This window comes from Salmo salar, chromosome ssa14, assembly GCF_905237065.1.
Source record: "Salmo salar chromosome ssa14, Ssal_v3.1, whole genome shotgun sequence".
In the NCBI taxonomy this organism is placed as follows: domain Eukaryota; kingdom Metazoa; phylum Chordata; class Actinopteri; order Salmoniformes; family Salmonidae; genus Salmo; species Salmo salar.
The window spans coordinates 7,646,009-7,660,460 of record NC_059455.1 but is presented as its reverse complement, the minus strand read 5'-3'; the positions used below and the strand labels follow the sequence as shown (position 1 = coordinate 7,660,460).

General features: G+C 41.7%; 1 protein-coding gene across 1 annotated transcript in view; it reads right to left on the bottom strand.

Annotated features, from left to right (window-relative positions):
• LOC106568692 (MAGUK p55 subfamily member 7) overlaps positions 1-14,452 on the bottom strand; it is a 58,234-nt gene that overhangs the window by 34,697 nt on the left and 9,085 nt on the right. Inside the window, exons 4-10 of the mRNA XM_045693835.1 lie at positions 12,387-12,521; positions 9,454-9,535; positions 9,024-9,109; positions 7,516-7,596; positions 6,929-7,125; positions 6,166-6,230; positions 3,581-3,625 (exon numbers count right to left, since the gene is read on the bottom strand). Coding sequence (XP_045549791.1) covers positions 3,581-3,625; positions 6,166-6,230; positions 6,929-7,125; positions 7,516-7,596; positions 9,024-9,109; positions 9,454-9,535; positions 12,387-12,521 — 691 coding nt within the window. The remainder of the gene's footprint in view (positions 1-3,580; positions 3,626-6,165; positions 6,231-6,928; positions 7,126-7,515; positions 7,597-9,023; positions 9,110-9,453; positions 9,536-12,386; positions 12,522-14,452) is intronic.

Sequence of the window (14,452 nt, the reverse complement as noted above, 5' to 3'; positions counted from 1 at the left end):
TAAGTCAAGAACAGCTCAAATAAGCAAAGAGAAACGACAGCCCATCATTACTTTAAGACATGAAGGTCAGTCAATACGGAACGTTTCAAGAACTTTGAACAGTTCTTCAAGTGCAGTCGCAAAACCCATCAAGCGCTGGGATGAAACTGGCTCTCATGAGGACTGACACAGGAAAGGAAGACCCAGAGTTACCTCTGCTGCAGAGGATACGTTCATTAGAGTTACCAGCTTCAGAAATTGCAGCCCAAATAAATGCTTCACAGAGTTCATGTAACACATCAACATCAACTGTTCAGAGGAGACTGCATGCATCAGGCCTCGTGGTCAAATTTCTGCAAACAAACCACTACTAAAGGACACAAATAAGAAGAAGAGACTTGCTTGGGCCAAGAAACAGCAATGGACATTAGACCGATGGAAATCTGTCCTTTGGTCTGATGAGTCCAAATGTGAATTTTTGGGTTCCAACTGCTATGTTCTTGTAAGATGCAGAGTAGGTGAAGGGATGATCTCTGCATGTGTGGTTCCCACTGTGATGCATGGAGGTGTGATGGTGCTTTGCTTGTGACACTTGGTGATTTATTTAGAATTCAAGGCACACTTAACCAGCATGGCTACCACAGCATTCTGCAGCGATACGACATCCCATCTGGTTTGTGCTTAGTGGGACTATCACTTGTTTTTCAACAGGACAATGACCCCAAAACACACCTCTAGGCTGTGTAAGGGCTATTTGACCAAGAAGGAGAGTGATGGAGTGCTGCATCAGATGACCTGGCCTCCACAATCACCCAACCTCAACACATTTGAGATGGTTTGGGTGAGTTGGACCGCAGAGTGAAGGAAAAACAGCCAACAAGTGCTAAGCATATGTGGGAACTCATTCAAGACTGTTGGAAAAGCATTCCTCATGAAGCTGGTTGAGAGAATGCAAAGAGTGTGCAAAGCTGTCATCAAGGCAAAGGGTGACTACTTTGAAGAATCTCAAATATAAAATCTATTTTGGTTTGTTTAGCACTTTTTTGCTTACTACATGATTCCATATGTGTTATTTCATAGTTTTGATGTCTTTACTATTATTCTACAATGTAGAAAATAGTAAATAAAAATAAAAACCCTTGAATGAGTAGGTTTGTCCAAACTTTTGACTGGTACTGTACATGTCATACATGAATCCTACTGCATATAGTCACCATATTTAACGTAAGATGAGCAGACTAGTGAATGTCTGCAATTACATAAACAGGGAGCAAAATAAAAGCGGCTCTCAAGTGCTGGGTATGATGACATACAGCAATGACGATGAGGAGAAGGAAGAACTGCAGACTGGCAAATGTGTAAGAGATTTAAAAGAGCATCACACAGAATTGTCACCAGTCTCACCACCAAACCTGTTGACAAGCACTGTCGACCATCTCAACAGCTCAACTCCACCACTCTGAGGAGACTAAGGAGAGGACAACATACGATTGAATGTTCTTTCATGCATTGGCTTGAATGAAAACAGAGCCTATGCCATGTGTATGTGGTCTGGCCCGGATTGGCATGTCCTCCATGGTGTAACTGCCTGCTATAGATGTGGGTCTCACATTGCTATGACATCAGTTGCATGTTAAATCAGTAAGCATAACAGGAATTTGGGCCTGTTTTCCTTGTTGAATGCTACAATTACTGTCATTTCGTCTGTGTTGACTTCACTTTTAAAGAATGAGTTTTACCGACTTTATCAATCAGCACAGTTGGAAGAGGGTGGCAGAGATCGAATTAAACCAATATCAGATTCGATTAATTTGATTACAGTGACAACAGGATATTCATGTAGTTTAAGGAAATAGGATATTGAGCATGCTGAGCATGCTCCAAGAAGACGCTGTCACCAAGAGTCAGTCTGAAATGATCAACAGAATCTAAAATAGGAAAAATAATGATGTGTTTCTCTTCTAGCTGCACTGCCAAACACCCTCCATATAGTACTGTACTGTTCTGAACATACTAAAACCTATGCAGTCAGTGCGTGCATTATTTTGCTTCACTTTCAAACTTCCTCCTTCAGGACTAAACTACTATGAAGTGCACACTACATCCTCCTTCACTCTGAAGTTTGTTCTCTCTCTCTCTCTCTCTCTCTCTCTCTCTCTCTCTCTCTACCTCTCTCTCGACCTCTCTCTCTCGACCTCTCTCTCTCTCTCTCTCGACCTCTCTCTCCCTCTCTCTCTCTCTCTCTCTCTCGACCTCTCTCTCTCGACCTCTCTCTCTCGACCTCTCTCTCTCGACCTCTCTCTCTCGACCTCTCTCTCTCGACCTCTGAATGCTCAGCTATGAAAAGCCAACTAACATTTACTCCTGAGGTACTGACCTGTTGCATCCTCTACAACCACTGTGATTATTATTTGACCCTGCTGGTCATCTATGAACATTTGACCATCTTGATGAACAATCTTAAATGGCTATGTACTCTTATAATCTCCACCCGGCACAGCCAGAAGAGGACAGGCTACCACTCAGAGCCTGGTTCCTCTCTAGGTTTCTTCCTAGGTTCCTGCCTTTCTAGGGAGTTTTCCCTTGCCACCGTGATTCTACATCTGCATTGCTTGCTGTTTGGGGTTTTAGGCTGGGTTTCTTTATATCACTTTGTGACATCTGCTGATATAAAAAGGGCTTTATAAATAAATTTGATTGATAGCTAGCGTGCTGTCAGTCGTGTGGCATCCATTAAACAATCAATAGCACTTTGGAGCTGAGACTCAGAGAAAGTACAGAGCGCTACCACATCCTGTTCTGGAATCTGGACAGACACTACACATGCGCAGCACAAAGATATGACATGCTGTAACTTCAGTAGCCAATAATAAACAACACCTGACACTTAACTCAGTCAAACCTGAAGCAGGAGTGCAAAATGATGCATGAGGATTCCATTGACATCAAATATGCGGGTATCTATTCAAATATGCAGGTTTTTATTCAAATATGTGGGTATCTATTCTTCTCATGATCTTGCTGCTTGAAACCTAATAATGCACCGGTGACCATGAACAAGGATCAGACAGCTACCCATTGTTTCTATTATTCTGTCTGGGAAATGCATTTTAAGTTTCGATAAAGCAAAACACACACACACACACACACACACACTTTCTCTCTCTCTCTCACACACACACAAATGCACTGACAAACACACCATTGCTAAATCGACATCAAACACATCCAAGGGATCTGAAGAAATGGGGAAAATGATCTGGCTATTTAAAACTCATTATCTTTCCTTGGCTTCCCCTATAGCTCTGGGGAGCACATACTGATTGAATAATCTGGTTTGTACACAGAGCTTTTTTTCAAACCAGAAACGGACTGGCCATATGGCAGTTCGGGAAAATGCCAGATGGGCTGGTCCATCTTTAACCTAATGGGTATGTCTAAAAATGGGCAGGTATGTTAGAAATGCCAGGGTCGATTTCTGGTTCTAGTCCGTCTCAAGTTCAACCCCTGCTTTGTTTTTCATTCCGTGTCTGGATCTTATTGGTAGTAAGGAGGTGATACATTTTCCTCATCCCTATCCCTGGAAAAGGTAACATCTCACCGATGTGGATTCCAGTAATAGCTCCATAGTCTGCATCCTCCACCACTGTAGAGAGAGAGCAGAACACGGGAGAGAGGAAGAGAAAAGGATGGATCAAGGAACAGAACACAATTTTAATTCCTAATCAAATCAGTACATTACTTTTTTTATATTATTATTTTGAACACAGGGGTAAATAGTTTTTTTTACATTGTTCGATAGAACAATAAAGTGAAAGAAGACCAACTATGACAAGCAAGCAGTACCTTCCTCCTTTTCTGAGAAGCATGGATACAAAACAAGACAAATGAATCATGGATACAGTAGTTAGTTATGTCTCTACACAGATGAAGGAAGGAATACTTATAAAACAGTGGTTCATAAATAGGCCCATAAAGCAGGGGTTGGCATCGGGCAGTCCACAGGCCAAAATCAGCCCACGAGTGATTTTTTGGGGGGCCCCAAAGTTTTTAGTAAAAAAAATAAGAATACAAATGTTTTGGATAAAAAAAGACTGTAAAATCACCAGGAATTCAGCTAAAAATGTGTTTAATTTAGGAAATCTATTCCCAAGTATTCCCACAAAATAAAAAAGACATATGTGATCGTGTCTCAATCAAGCTATAAAATTGTTATTTTCAAATACAATCTCATTTGGGCTTAGTTATGTTCAATTTGCAGTGTTGAAATTATTATATTTATTTTCCCGGCCCCCAACCATTCGTTCTGGCATTTTGAACCATTTAATGTGTCTGAAGGTACAAACTCTGCCTTCTCTGCGTGCCCGGAGAGCAAATCAAGTGCACCTATAGACTTACCACTAACCAATCGGATTGCTTAGATCACAGTGTCAAAATAAATTGATAATGTGATTTAAAAACGTCTTAAACCTTGACTATAGACAGACTGTCAAGGAATACAGCAAAAAGCTGCTGTTTTTGTGAGTGAGTTCATGTTAAAGTTTTTATTCAGCACTGTCAACACTTTTATAAGCCATGAAATGTGCTCCTCCACTCATGCTGCATCCAGCATTGCAGCTTCAACGAATGAGCAGCAAAGTGTATAGATAGGCTTGCGTTATTATTATTAGCGGCTATGTGTTTTTAATATCAAGTGATATTTTACTTTCTCTGGTCAAAGAAGGAACAACATACATTTGTGCAAGCGCCCGCATGCTTCCCATCCGAAACAGTTCGGAACAGTTCATGCAAACTATATTGTGGTGACAAAATGTCATGTGTTTGTTCGTTTTGGTCTTTGGCAAGGGATTCTTTTGGTTGTTCGTGCACACAAAATATTTTCTCGAGGCAAGCTGAAGTTCGGGAGCTGAAGTCTATGCCCCTTCGTCGGTCATTGGTCAACAGTAAGGATTCTTCAATTAAGTATTTGTTGTCATTCAACGATAGACGACTTGTTTCCATACACATTTTGTCACTTGAGAAATACTGCACCAAACATCGTAGTTAGATGCAAAATTGTGTGACGAAGATCTCCTTAACAAAAACGTCAAAATTAATGACAGATTTCTTGCGTTATCTTAGAATAATTCTGACTACTTTGAGGAAGTGTATACTGGCTATGGCATCTCAAGATTGACAAACAGTACTATTGCCACTTTTAATTATTTTTCAAGTGAAGCTCTTTTAAGGGAGTATGCAAGCGCATTTGTTCGGTTCGCCTAGCCGCCTTCACTATTAATGGAGAGGAGAGAGCTGAGGGACGGCTCGACAGTGAGAGGTGGACCCTCTGATGCTCTCCCTCCGCTGAGACTGGCAATCAGATGCAGGCACAATCAGTCCAGTAAAATAAAGAAAGCACATCATTTACATTTATGCTCACTCAGCTTTGTCTCACAAGTAACACAACAAATGATGATCTATCTATTACCGGTATGATCATATACCTCAAGTTTTGAAATATAATTTATTAAATAGTATAAGAAGAACAACATTGGCATGGCAATTCAAGCATATCCAATATGCAGTGATAATGTACTGGGCATATAGCCTACTACAAACATCATTGCTACAGAACTGTTTTTAAGTCATGTTAAAAAAAATCTGAGCGGCAGATCTCAGCCTTCATTTTGACTCAGAAAGTGATCTCGGCTAAGAAAAGTTTGGGGACCACTGCCCTAGATTAACTATTCAAGACCCATCAGTTGCTACCATTTGGGAAACACTGACGTAGTACATAGTGCTTGAGTATGTTAACTGATTAACTGAGCTACTCCTTGTGAAAATGTGATAAGTAATATGGTATTGCAGTATAGTATTTGAAAGTATTGTGCATTTAACTCAGATCTGGACCTGTATCCAAACAGAATAGAACATTGGTTGTAAGTGCTGAGAATACTCTTATGGGTAAAAATAAAAGCTATGTCTTAACACAGGTTTTAACAGGATTCCTAGGACCTTTTCTGAGATTCTTTATGGATTGACCTTGGTGCGATCCTAAGGGATTCCCTTCCACATGTGGCATTGCCCTGACGTGTGACTTTCACCTTGACCTTCAGGTATGACCTTAGACCTTCAGCCTTTGTCCTGGGAGAGTGTTAAATGACTGTTTACTCAATGCAGGTGGGGGTTTATTGGAGAGATCATCACCTGTCACTTTTTTTGGGACTCTCTGAGGTTTAAATAAGGCTTTGGGCCGCTGGAGAGCGACTCTCCTAAAGGAAAGAAAAAGAGAACAGTTATGCCATTTTATAGAGTACCATTTACCTGAGTGAACAATTTTGGTGCCATAATGGATCAGACTAGGGATAATGTTCCTCAAACCTCAATTTAGCTGCCGGGGCGGCAGGGTAGCCTAGTGGTTAGAGTGTTGAGCTAGTAACTGAAAGGTTGCAAGTTCGAATCCCCGAGCTGACAAGGTACAGATCTGTCGTTCTACCCCTGAACAAGGCAGTTAACCCACTGTTCCTAGGCCATCATTGAAAATAAGAATTTGTTCTTCACTGACTTGCCTAGTAAAATAAAAATAGTTTCAATTTATCAAAGGGTTCAGAACTCCAGGTTGACCCCCCTTCAACACTGAATTATTTTTTTACTGTTGTTAAAACCTTTCTGGAGCATCATGCTTGAGTGAAAACATTCAAATTTAAAAGACCATAGAAACTGGGGACTTTACTGTGTTCTCATCTTCTAATTGAACATTCATGTACTGTTCTAGTGTTTGAGATGTCATCTCAAAGTGATATAGACATACAATAGCGGTTTGTATTGCTGTCAAATAACTTTATCGAGTTAAGAAAACGGTTAAGATTGGAGTTAAGAAAACTACATAACAAGTCAAACTAACACAAAGCTGATGTGAGGGTAGTTATGAATGGTTGTGCATAGATTGACCATGGACATGGAGGCCCACCTCTCCTGAAGTTGCCTGGAGGGGATGAGTCCTGCTCGGGAGTTGCTGTCACCATGACGACAGGCTTGCCACCAGGTGTCGTCCTCCTGGTTAACGATCTGAAGGATGTCCCCCCTCTTGAAGCCCAGCCCTGCCTGTCTACAGGGGATGGCAGGGTCCTCCTCAGGATTGTAGTCAAAGAGCGACCGCACAAATAACTGAGAACCACAACAAAAAACACAAGAGCTTTACTTCATAATTTTTTTTACCAGATACGTGCAATGAAATATGTTAATTTACATGGTCAGCAATAATAGTACGGCGCCCCTGGATCAAATTAGGGTTAGGTGCTTTGATCAAGGGCACATCGGCAGATTTTTCACCTTGTCTCGGGCTCAGGTATTGGAACCAGCAACGTTCGGTTACTGGCCCAATGCTCTAACTGCTGGGCTACCTGCCACCAATGATTCAACAATAGCGTCTTGAACATCCTAGGAGAAAGTGCTGTGAAGGTGGTGTATGGTTTTCATGTTGCTATCTCATACTCTGATGCTGTTATTTGTCTGAAATGCCAAAGAACCAATATAAGCAGAGCACGATAGCTTTACCATAGTCTCATTGGCTGACAGCTCTTCCTTGATGCCAGGTACCGGTATCACTTTAAACGTCACCTCTCCCTGCGATTGAGCCTGGCACAAAAATAATCACAGAATGTAGACTTGACTGACACACAGACAGGTACACATTAGACCACACAAACACATCAGGGATGTGTGATGCAAGCAAATACATACAATGATCCAAGTTTACAAGCAGCTAGCCTCTTAAATGTAAAGTTCCCATATTTGGGGACCCTATTTGATTTATTTTATTCAATTCAGTCTGGTGTGAGAATGGTAGCTCATATCTGCAAAAGCAGGGTGTCTGCAGAAAGCTGAGTATCTTGGCTATTGCTCTGTGCCTTAAAATAGTTGTTGTCTTACTACCATATATAGGCATACGAATGTATAAGGGCAGGCCAAGCCAATGACCTCATTTCAAGATGGCTGCTACCTACATTCCGGTTAGCGTTGCAAAGCATAAACAAAATAAATACGGAATACTTTGATTCACACCGAAAGCCGGGACTCCACAGATCATGAGGATGTCTTATTTGTCTGCCTGTGACCTACCGTTATTGATCACCAGCCCTGAGAGTCAAAAGGTTTATTTTACACAACGTTTTCACCAAACAACAAATATCTTACAAGGTAAGCTTCAATTTGGTCTGTGTTGGAGCTATAGCTCAGAACAATTCTAGCCTATTGCCAATGTTATCTGATGATGTATGACTTAATGGCAACATCCAATGTCCACCGAGTGACTATATCTTTGCGCATGACAAATGTGATGAAAAACACTTGGATATCCCCTGTATGTCCCCTGACATCACCACAATGTTTAAGAGAGGTTGGTGTTGTAGAAATGTAGTTTTTATAGTGAACAATAACTTTTAGGCACATCCAGTGTGCAATTATCACATGCAGACACTTTGGAGAGGTTGAAAGGACACTTGAATATACCCTGGATACCCCATAACACCACCACAATGTTTGAGTGAGGTTGTATTGGTCGAAATTGTGTTTTTATACTGAACAAATAGCATTTAGGGATTGTAAATGTGTAATAGCACTGGAATTAATAGCACTGACGCCACTTAAATATCTGCCCGTTTCTAGTTGTTAGGTCTATCAATCCCAGTTTTTTTCTGATATTGTTCACATGTTGTGGAAGCCATCTGATGTGTTTCCAGCTCTGGGCATCAGTAATTCACTTATAGCTTGTCAATGAAAGATTACTTAAAAAAAAAAAAAAAGTTATTTTGTGTGTGCTTGATCTTATGTATTCTGAACTATGTAACTCCTATCTATCTTCTGATCATTTCCTCATAATCTCCCAGATGTCTTCTTTACAAATATACCAAGTTTGGGCATGTCAGAATCATGTATTTACACATGAAGAGCAGTTACTTTTGGGTATGTCTATTTAGGCGGAAATCTACATTTGGACATTACATCTAAGCTAGACACTAGCCTCACTTGGCCAGACTTACAGACTTGAAACAGACCACACACACCATAATAGGAATGATTTCCTCCGGTGTCTTATCCTCCATTTGGACTCCATTGACTTCCCTTAGCTCATCGCCCTCATGAATCAGACCTGCAAAATATCTTTGATTAAAGAGCACTAATTTCTCTGAAACGTTTTATAAATGTATGATTACACTGCTATTACATTGTATATATGTAAAGGACATCACTCTGCTTGCTTAGTGAGTACCATTTCCTCCTGATTCGGCCCATACTTGGCAAGAACTCTGCCTTGCAAGCACACGTGAGCACCCTCCTGAAGTGTCTTACCAATTGGCCCCACTCAAATAGCTAGCTATTTGCTGGCACAAGTGGGGACACTTCAGGCTGGGGAGTAAGCTTCACACATCCCAATGTAATATATTATTGATACAATTTCATTGTTCATCAATTCAGTTTTTAAATTATTTTTACCACTTTTGTCTGCAGCACCCCCTCTCATGATCCTTGCTACAACTATAGCTCCAGTGGATTCATCTCTCTTTATGGTGGCCCCCTGAAAGAGAGAGAGAGAAAACAGCTGGATAAACAAAGGGAGCATGAAGAAAAAAAGGAGGGATGAGAAAGTGAGTGAGGGCCAAAAAGATAGACGGAATGGTACAACAAGGTCTTCAGTGATGTTAATAACAGAGAAAACAATCATGTCTGCTCACTGTTTCCTGCTCCCAATAAGCAATCTTCTAATAAAGCCATGAACATTGATGCTGTTACCCCAGGCCTTAAATGTCACTTAATTTGCCACTGCAATTTGTTTAGAGACAGAACCCTTTTGTGAGTGGGTAATGGACATAATCACATAGCTGGAGAGGTTATAGCACTTTTTATTTTTTTTACCAGATGTTATCAATAGGGGGAAAAACACATTGGAAACAGCATCTTATGCCATTACCAACAATCAGGTCACGTCAGGGTGGAGAACTTTGCATTACGGCTCAGAAAGATGGCGGCATATTGCATCAATAAAACAGATCCAGTCTTAAAAATGTTAGCACTAAACTTCCATACGTGTAAGTTTGGTAATACTTATCAGTCTGCATAACGGTATGTTTTCTATTATTGGCCAGAAATACCATCCAACCACGATTGTTCACACACACATACAGAGAGAGAGAGACCCAGACACAACAATGCTCAAACTCTGCAATGTGTCACTGTAGATATATGGCAGCAAAGATATGGAAGAATTTACTCTCCAAAGCTTTAGTATGGACAGACTTTGCAGCCCCAAGGTTTTTCTGTAACCCTGCTCCTTATGTTGTCTTTCCAACTTGAGGCTTTTGTCCTGGTTACACCTTCACATGTGTGGCTTCCATGGACTAGGTTGTGTGACTACAATTTACCTTAGCACCCAGAAACATTCAGCTACTTAGGCTATGACTAGACTACAATAAAATGACAATAGGAATGTTCTTAAAAGCTATTTTCTATGGCTTTAACCCTCAGCACATGTCCCATATTGTTGCAGCATGAGCCAACCTGGTGTCACGTCCTGACCCTGTAAGATGTCATTTTTTATAGTAGAGTAGGGCAGGGCGTGACAGGGGGTGTTTTGGGTTGTTCTATGTTTTCTATGTTTAAGTTCTAGTTTGTCTATTTCTATGTTGGCATTGTTTGGGGTTGATCTCTAATTGGAGGCAGCTGATCCTCATTGCCTCTGATTAGAGATCATATTTAAGTAGGGGTTTTTCTATTCCTGTTTGTGGGTTATTATCTTTTGAGTAGTTTGTTTTCCTCTCTGCGTCACGGTTTGTTGTTTTTGTATATTCAAGTATTTAAGTGTATTGCATTCAGTTTCACGTTTAATAAATATGTGGAACTACGAACACGCTGCATTTTGGTCCGATCCTTCGAACAGCCGTGATACCTGGCCTCAGGGCAATTCGTATGATTTGGTTTGCTTATTTTACCCCTTTTATATGTAGACAAAAACCTGCAATCTTTACCATACAAACTTCTTTATATCTGAAAGGTGTAGGGGGTAAAAATCGCGGTACAGTAAAACACGCCAAGGGACGTAGACATGATCGCAGTATTTTCTTGAAAGCGATAATCGAGAAGTAGCATTGGCACACACTAGGCTCTTATGTGCTACGACTCTGACGTCCTGACGCACAATGATCACTTGGGTGTACCATTCCTGCCCATGTTTCCAACCCCTCCCACCCTCAGTGCCGGTTACACACCGGGATGTATATAGGGGGGTATACTGGCAAGTGGTAAAGATGGGACTGTTTGAAAAGGGGTCATATAAACATTGGCAGATTGTTTATATGCAAATAGTCCGGGTAGCCATTTGATTACCTGTTCAGGAGTCTTATGGCTTGGGCATAAAAACTGTTGAGTAGCCTTTTTGTCCTAGACTTGGCACTCCGGTACCGCTTGCCATGCGGTAGTAGAGAGAACAGTCTATGACTGGGGTCTTTGACAATTTTTAGGGCCTTCCTCTGACACCACCTGGTGTAGAGGTCCTGGATGGCAGGCAGCATAGCCCCAGTAATGTACTGGGCCGTACGCACTACCCTCTGTAGTGCCTTGCGGTCAGAGGCCGAGCAATTGCTGTACCAGGCAGTAATGCAACCAGTCAGGATGCTCTCGATGTTGCAGCTGTAGAACCTTTTGAGGATCTCAGGACCCATTCCAAATCTTTTTAGTTTCCTGAGGGGGAATAGGCTTTGTCATGCCCTCTTCACAACTGTCTTGGTGTGTTTGGACCATTCTAGTTTGTTGTTGATGTGGACACCAAGGAACTTGAAGCTCTCAACCTGCTCCACTACAGCCCCGTCGATGAGAATGGGTGCGTGCTCGGTCCTCCTTTTCCTGTAGTCCACAATCATCTCCTTAGTCTTGGTTACGTTGAGGTATAGGTTGTTATTCTGGCACCACCCGGCCAGGTCTCTGACCTCCTCCCTATAGGCTGTCTCATCGTTGCCGTCTGCAAACTTAATGATGGTGTTGGAGTCGTGCCTGGCCATGCAGTCGTGGGTGAACAGGGAGTACAGGAGGGGACAGAGCACGCACCCTTGGGGAGCTCCAGTGTTGAGGATCAGTGTGGCAGATGTGTTGCTACCTACCCTCACCACCTGGGGGGCGGCCCGTCAGGAAGTCCAGGATCCAGTTGCAGAGGGAGGTGTTTAGTCCCAGGATCCTTAGCTTAGTGATGAGCTTGAACACATCATCCCCGACCAACATCCTTTTATTTAATTTGTAACATAACAAAAATGTTATACATCATACAAAATGGAGGTGCACAAATATCCTACGTATGGCACTGATTTCAGGCTTCATGAGCACAATCCTAACTAGAGATCTCCATTAAGGATTCATCCCTACGACCATGATCCACTCACCAGTGGCTCCTGGCTTTTGAACAGGCTTATAATCTTCACAGAGTCCTCATCCTCTTCTTCGATGTTATCAGGTAGGGGTGGCAGCTCGGGGTCGTAACCTTTCTGTGCTACTATGTCGTGAACAGAGAGAAGGCCCTGGACAGAGGATGTTAGAAAACAGCGTGAGTAGCTTTTCATATACAGTGAGGTCTGAATTTATTGACACCCTTGATAAAGATGAGAAAAAAGGACTGTATAAAATAAAGAATTCAAATATTGAGCTATAATGTATGTTAAAAGAATTGGGAATTGTCACGTCCTGACCAGCAGAGGGAGTAATTGTATTAGTTTTGGTCAGGACGTGGCAGAGGGTTTGTGTTTTGTATGTATTTCTACGTTCTGTCTAGTTTAGTTTTTCTATGTTTAGGTTTGGGTGTTGGACTCTCAATTGGAGGCAGGTGTTTCTAGTTGCCTCTGATTGAGAGTCCTATATATAGGTGTGTGTTTGGTTTGGGTTTTTGTGGGTAGTTGTATTTGCACTGCTGTTTGTTTAGCCTGCAAATCTGTTAGCTGTCGTTCTGTTTCTTGTTTTTTCCCGTTACTCACTTTAAATAATAATATTAAAGTATGAGTATTCAGGTACCTGCTGCGCCTTGGTCTCATCTCTTCGACAGCCGTTACAGGAATTCATATTATTTTATACTAACACAGTTGCTCAGAGAAATAGATTTTGTTTAACAAGTAATATTTGTATTTCTCAAAAATGTAGGGGTCAAAATTATTGACACCCTTGTTTTCAATACCTTACCATGCGAGATTAACGGCACTGAGCCTTTTTCTATAATGCATTCTTATTTTGACGTCAAACCCACCACTGGTGTGCATGGCCAAAGAGCTCTATTTTCATGTCATCTGACCAAAGCACCGGTTGGGCGCCGAAGACGTGGATGTCGATTAAAGCAGCCCTCTGTTAAATGCAGAACACACATTTCAGTTGAATGCATTCAGTTGTACAACTGACTAGGTATCCCTCTTTACCTTTCCCTTTATAATCCAAGTGCCAATGCCGTTTAGCAAACTTCAGCCGTTTACATTTACATTTACATTTTACATTTAAGTCATTTAGCAGACGCTCTTATCCAGAGCGACTTACAAAATGGTGCATTCACCTTATGATATCCAGTGGAACAACCACTTTACAATAGTGCATCTAAATCTTTTAGGGGGGGGGTTAGAAGGATTACTTTATCCTATCCTAGGTATTCCTTAAAGAGGTGGGGTTTCAGGTGTCTCCGGAAGGTGGTGATTGACTCCGCTGTCCTGGCGTCGTGAGGGAGCTTGTTCCACCATTGGGGTGCCAGAGCAGCGAACAGTTTTGACTGGGCTGAGCGGGAACTGTGCTTCCTCAGAGGTAGGGGGGCCAGCAGGCCAGTGGTGGATGAACGCAGTGCCCTTGTTTGGGTGTAGGGCCTGATCAGAGCCTGAAGGTATGGAGGTGCCGTTCCCTTCACAGCTCCGTAGGCAATCACCATGGTCTTGTAGCGGATGCGAGCTTCAACTGGAAGCCAGTGGAGAGAGCGGATGTTGTTGGATGTTGTTGTTCATGTCATCCAACATTTGTTGGATGACATGAAAATAAAGCTCTTTGGTCTCGCACACCAGTGGTGGATTTTGTGTGGAAATGAGAATGCATGAGCAGAAGAGAACCCCATACCTACTGTAAAATATGGTGATGGATCGTTGATGTTATTGGGCTATTTCACTTCCACTGTTCCTGGGGCCCTTGTTAAGGTCAACGGCAAGAGCATTACATAGTACCAAGATATTTTATCCAAAAATCTGGTTGCTTCTGCCAGAAGGCTGAAACTTGAAACTTACTGGAAGTGAATCTTCCAGTAAGACAATAACCCTAAGCACACGTCAATTATTTGAATGATTTATTTTATACTTTTAATTTTTGCTTATCTTTATCAAGGGTGTCAATCATTTTGCACCCTGTGTCTATAAGTGGTTGTTGGTCCAGGTAGGAAGGAGAGAATACAAACATCTATCTATCCCTCTGTCTGTCTCTTTGTGATACGTCTGTC